Source organism: Hippocampus comes, unplaced genomic scaffold (genome assembly GCF_001891065.2).
Source record: "Hippocampus comes isolate QL1 unplaced genomic scaffold, H_comes_QL1_v1.1 scaffold620, whole genome shotgun sequence".
Lineage (NCBI taxonomy): Eukaryota > Metazoa > Chordata > Actinopteri > Syngnathiformes > Syngnathidae > Hippocampus > Hippocampus comes.
Genome location: NW_017804841.1, coordinates 205,874 through 211,704, shown reverse-complemented (window position 1 = coordinate 211,704; position 5,831 = coordinate 205,874). Strand labels below are relative to the sequence as shown.

The 5,831-nt window shown below is 43.1% G+C and overlaps 2 protein-coding genes across 2 annotated transcripts in view; one reads left to right on the top strand and one right to left on the bottom strand.

Moving 5' to 3' along the window:
- The window catches only part of eif2ak1 (eukaryotic translation initiation factor 2-alpha kinase 1), a 4,917-nt gene extending 2,393 nt beyond the window's left edge, over positions 1-2,524 (bottom strand). The window contains 10 exon segments of the mRNA XM_019870415.1: positions 1-11; positions 14-114; positions 291-339; positions 455-548; positions 658-738; positions 815-914; positions 1,046-1,089; positions 1,452-1,588; positions 1,670-1,837; positions 2,141-2,524. The exon segment at positions 1-11 is cut by the window's left edge and continues 261 nt beyond it. Coding sequence (XP_019725974.1) covers positions 1-11; positions 14-114; positions 291-339; positions 455-548; positions 658-738; positions 815-914; positions 1,046-1,089; positions 1,452-1,588; positions 1,670-1,837; positions 2,141-2,195 — 840 coding nt within the window. The 5' untranslated portion in view covers positions 2,196-2,524.
- Positions 2,525-3,645: 1,121 nt separating this feature from the next.
- The window catches only part of pms2 (PMS1 homolog 2, mismatch repair system component), a 6,246-nt gene continuing 4,060 nt past the window's right edge, over positions 3,646-5,831 (top strand). Inside the window, exons 1-9 of the mRNA XM_019870203.1 lie at positions 3,646-4,077; positions 4,157-4,296; positions 4,425-4,511; positions 4,588-4,690; positions 4,792-4,975; positions 5,096-5,263; positions 5,340-5,437; positions 5,500-5,599; positions 5,695-5,779. Of these exons, the coding sequence (XP_019725762.1) occupies positions 4,064-4,077; positions 4,157-4,296; positions 4,425-4,511; positions 4,588-4,690; positions 4,792-4,975; positions 5,096-5,263; positions 5,340-5,437; positions 5,500-5,599; positions 5,695-5,779 (979 nt within the window). The 5' untranslated portion in view covers positions 3,646-4,063. The remainder of the gene's footprint in view (positions 4,078-4,156; positions 4,297-4,424; positions 4,512-4,587; positions 4,691-4,791; positions 4,976-5,095; positions 5,264-5,339; positions 5,438-5,499; positions 5,600-5,694; positions 5,780-5,831) is intronic.

The window sequence follows — 5,831 nt, the reverse complement described above, 5'->3', positions numbered from 1 at the left end:
GGGCCATGACGCGGGGGCACAGCGGCGTTTGAAGAGCCAGTCACTTGCGGCTGGCTTTGGCTTTCAAAAACAACAGAGTAACTTGAGCTACTGCTGTCGGGGTCCTCGTCAGAACTGCAACAAAAGGGACAATACATGGTCAGAGTTAGACTTTTGGTTTAATGTTTTTATTTGTTGAAAAGAAATAAAAACACGGGAAGAGACCCTTGAACAAAATAATCGCGTGGTAGATCGCAATGGCAACATTCAGGAAAAAAAATTCGAAATAAGTGCAAGTATAAATGTCTTACATGTCCTCTTGAGCAGGTGACGCCAATTCAGGTCGGAGATTCTCTCCATCTGCAATGGGAGAAATTTTGCCATTCCAGATTTATCCGGAGGTTACAACCGCATTCCCTTTCACACCAACAACAACAGCAAAAAATAAAAAATAAAATTGCAGGAGTGTCCTCACATGTGGTGGGCTGCACATGTTCCATCCACGCCGTGTGATAGCCGACGATGTTGACGTGTTGCAAACTGGACAGCACTTTCACTTCCCTGAGGACCTATTGCATAAGCGTCGGCAGGAACCCCCACTGATGAGCTGATATTTGGACGCGAAAACACCCCCCCCCACCCCAAAAAATAAAAAAAAAATTACGATTGACCGCTCACCTTCATGCAATCCTCTTTGGAAACTTTTTTAATGAGAATCTTCTTCACAGCGTAGCATTGGCCATCCAGTTTGTTCACCACCTTTGTTGCAGGTCATAGAAATTTGGTGAACAAAGCTAACCAACCCCCCCCCCCAAAACATGCAGGAAGCAAGCACCTTATAAACATTTCCATAAGATCCTTTCCCGATTCGACCAACTTCTTCAAACTCGCTCAGATAACGTGACGTCTGGGTTTGAAACAGCCCTTCCTTCAGCCTGCGGGAGGACAAACAGCCACTTAGAACAGGTGATCATTCTTCACAATCATCCCGGATTTTATTTGTATGACGCTTTTCGTAGCACTCCGACATGCTTCAAGTACTTAAATGAGTCAAAGTAAATTCCACCTGATTGCAGGATTGTGTGCGCTGGCGTTAAGCTGTTGCTGTTCCTGCGAAGTGAGAAAAGAGCACAAACAACACATTATTTCTCAAAATCTTTCAGCCCTACTAGAAATGCATGGATGTAATAGATTCCGATTAGAATTGTTGACACCACTGTACATGTAACATTAAAGATGTTCAACAAAACAACCAGATCGATAATGTCAGCCCATACGTTGAGACAAGTAAGTATCAATACCCAGGTATCGGTATTTTATTTTAAGATATCAGGTAGGCTGCTGATACCAATCATTGATAATTCAGGCAAACCCAAAAATGTGAGATTGAGTAAGTCCTCCTCAAGAACATTTACGACATTGATGATGACTTTATTTGATTTTTCTTTTTTTTATTTCAGTTTTGCTTTTACCTGTGGGTACAGTGAGGAGCTAGCAGCGTTTAGCAGCTCGGCGAAGGCCCGGTTGTGTTGGAGTCTGACTGTGCTGAACTCGTCGCTTATGGCCAAAGGCGAGAGAAGATTCATAGAAGCCAAGCGCTGGCCAATAACTGCAAGACAAAACAAAACAAAAATTGCAAAATTTCAGGCGGCAGGAGGATTTCATGTCATATCAACGCTGCAGTCCGTACCTTTAAATAGCATCCGCGAGCGTGCTGGGTTACTCTCGTAAACAAAGCACAGGTGCTCCAGCAGAGAGCCCAGTAGGAGGTGGTTGGGGATGGCTGAGGCAAACTCTTGGACGGACGGGTAGCGTCTACCCGCCATGAGCACTTCATGGTGGCTGTCGGTGTCCGAAGCTGGAGAGATGGGGGGGGAAAACTGATTGAGAGCCAGATATGAGCGTCTTCAAAAAGAGAAAGAACAACATTATCAAGCGTTTGTGAGTATTCAAATGCAAGTACTTTGACTCGTACCGCACTCCGTTTGGAAACAGAGCTATCCGTACATCCTTACTGACCTTTTTTTTTTCTATTTTAGGAACTCTGCTTTGAAAAAGAGCAACACTACAGATATAAAGGCCACCCATGATTTGACACTGACCAATCTCTCACCGGCATAACAAATACACACACGTTATATCAAAGTTTGAAATCTCTTACCTTCTTCAATGACTTTAGCTATTATTTCAACAATGTTTTTTTCTTTTTGGTCCATGATCCCGTAACGACAGCAGAGCAGCGCAAAAGAGAATGCTGTTCAATTTTAAGGCATATATACGCATCTAGTTGATACATATGGGGGCGTGCACAGCCTTCATGCTTATCTTGAAGGGCCAGTGTCCACCAGACCTCCACCTCACATAGACAGGGATGCAGCATAGGATGAGATAATATTTTAACAGAACCATCTTGAAGGTCTGTCTTAGAAAAGAATTCATATATTCTTCAAGCCTCCTGAAACAATGGGATTATTTTATTGCCAATTATTTTTGTACATCCTCCTACCCACATATAATAATGCTAAACTTAGCACTGAGATATATACAGTCCCCTCCGAAAGTATTAGAAGGGCATGGTCATTTCCTTTGTTTTTGTTGCATACGGAAGACATATTTGGGTTTCGGTTCAAAACATTGAGACAAACGTTCCGAATTTCAGTTTTATTTCGTGGTATTTACATCCATTGTAGATGTGATAAACAACTCAGGATAGAGCAATTAATCAAGTCTCCGAAATAAGGTCGTGGTGGGGCTTTTGCTAGCAATGTGCATGTTTTGCATGTCAAACCCAGAGGTCGACTACCGTCTAACGCGTTAAGCTAGTACTGTACTGAATAGTCACCTCCTGCTGTCTTTACGCGTGTCAACGTTACATAGGACAAACAATTAAGAAGAAAAGCTGCTTACTGTCAAAGTGTACTTCATCGTCCTCTTCGGTGGCAAGACTTGGCAGGCTACTGCAGTCATGATTACTAACGGCTTTAAGCAGATGGCTTCGGGGAACGACAAGCTTGTTACTGCTACTAGAACATTCCTCCGATCGCAAGAGCCTGCTGGCGGAGGTTAAACTGTACATGTTAACTGGCCATAATAAATCACCTAGGATCGGAATTAAAGTGAGCAGAGGCTAACCTGCCTTGGTTAAAACGAACTTGGCTGCATATTTCTAAAATCAGGTAGAAACTCTCACGAGTTGCACTCCATGTCGGCGGCCATCTTTCCTCCGACTTGAATGAAGGGACCGTCCACCAATACAACTTATCGCTGTAAAATATAATTTGGTTTCATTAAAAATATGAAACTCGAAAGCAAGTACATATGATTTTGAATGGATAAATGTACATTTAAATACATTTCCAAAATAATACATAGCTCCCTTTGACAACACTTTATTTGTATGTTCACCACTGTGGCAGTTACGTACGTACGTGCACCCTAAAAGCACACCCAGCCAAAGTTAGCAACGCAGTGATGAAACATTACACTCAAAGGTAAAAAATTGATTTGATTTATTTATGTAGTACAGTAGTTTTATTTCAGTTTTCATATTTTGATATGAAATGATGGACATGTTTTTTATTAATATTTTTCCCTCTAATCGTGGTACAGTACATGCGCTTTCAAAATGCAAGATTTTACGCAATAGTGACTTTTTACAATAGTCCATTTCCGGCACGCGGAAGGTGTCGTGCCGTTACATGTAGATATGAATTAAAACATTTTGATCTTATATTTTCATTCTTTTAGTTCGGTGAATTATTACATTATTTTCTACCACGGCTTCATCCTCTTATTATTCATTTGTTTCAATGCGCAAATAATACGCAGTAGTGATTCCTTGCAACGGTTCTTGTACACTGCGCGGTACGTTTTGAGAGCTCGTTTTTTGTTTGTTTACAACATCATGGCTAACTTAAGTTTGGCTGTTTTATCATTGAAAGCTGAGTAAAAAAAATAAAGTCGATAATGGCAACATAATTTCATCTCCTCTGCGCTGCGTTTTACGAATTAACACTTTTCTATTTAGCATTACAACCTCTGGCCGTACTAGTAGTGGCTAAATAGTTATAACATTTCCTGAAAGATGACTGACACATGGTGAGTTGATTTTTGATTTTGAAGTAAGAAGAAGCAAAAACAAAAAAAGTGCAGTCGTTGTAATTGCCTGTTTTGGTAGTTCGGATCCTGCTGGAGCCATCAGGGCAATTGACAAGCACTCGGTGCATCAGATCTGCTCGGGGCAGGTTGTGCTGACCTTGGCCACTGCTGTTAAAGAACTGGTGGAGAACAGCATAGATGCTGGGGCCACCCACATTGGTAAGAAAAGGATCAGGGTTGGTAAAATCACTCACACTCTGTGATTATGTAGAAGAACAGTTACTTGAAATTGTACGCATTCAGCCCCTTCACCACATTGCTCAGTGGAACTCAACTAAATTTTCCAGATGTCAAGCTGAAGGAGCACGGAATAGAACTGGTGGAAGTATCCGATAACGGAAAAGGAGTCGAGGAGACCAACTTTGAAGGCTTGAGTACGCGTCTAGGAGTTTATCAGTCCCTTCTAATTGATAACATGTTTTGAATGATGACATTTGAACTGTCGCACAGCGTTAAAACATCATACTTCAAAATTGAGGGACTTTTCCGATCTTATCCACGTGGAGACGTTTGGCTTCAGAGGAGAAGCCCTCAGCTCTTTATGTGCTCTCAGGTAAAAAAAAAATAAATGCAACAAATGTGCGACCCACCTTGAGAAACTGTTCTTTAATGTCCTCAGCGAGTATCATTATCCCTCTGTCATTCTCTCTCCAGTGACCTCAGCGTGGTGACGTGCCATGAGTCCAGCCCCGTGGGGACCAAGCTGGTCTTTGATCACAAAGGCCACTTGGTTGAGCGGCTCCCCCATCCACGACAGCAAGGTACCACGGTTAGCCTGCAGCAGCTCTTCCTAACCTTGCCCGTCAGACACAAGGAGTTCCAGCGCAATATTAAGAAGGCCAGTTCTATATTGCTTTCACGTCACTCTCTCGCACGACGCAATAATATGGGAGCGGGGCCTCCGCCGAGGTGGACGTCGAGTGACTTCAGGCTAATGGATTTGTCGTTCACCCGACAGGAGTTCACCAAAATGGTGCACGTTTTGCAGTCCTATTGCATCATCTCCACCGGAGTGCGTCTCACCTGCTCCAACCAAAATGGACAAGGGAAGCGCAACACAGTTGTTAGCACAAGCGGGAGCCACAATATGAGAGACAACATAGGAGCTATATTTGGGCCGAAACAGGTTGGGGGAAAATAGGATTTGGCAGCACTCATCCCTCTCGGAAGTCGGACTTGTTGAACTTTCTTTCTTTCTGCAGCTACAGAACCTTCTCCCCTTTCAGCATGTGCCTCCTAATGAGAAGGTCTTGGAAGAATATGGACTTCAGAATGCGGAACTCCCCCAAAAGCTCTTCAAGTGAGTAACACTGTTGGGCATCTTGTGCTTTTTCTATTAACAATTAAGACATTTTTTGGCAGCATCACAGGGTTCGTGTCACAAGCGGAGCACGGAGTGGGAAGAAGCGCCACGGACAGGCAATTCTTTTTTATAAACAAGCGACCGTGTGATCCCCAAAAGGTTTGTAACGGATTTGTTGCCGGGGCCCGGAGGAGAAGTCGCAACGGGGGAAATTTTCCCACCCAACCTGCATTCTCGTTCGTCTCACCTTGCAGGTGACCAAACTTGTGAACGAAGTCTATCATATGTACAACCGACATCAGTATCCATTTGTTGCCTTGAACATCGAAGTTGCCTCTGGTGAGAAAACACACTTGTACGCATGCTACAGTCATGTTTTGTGAATATATAT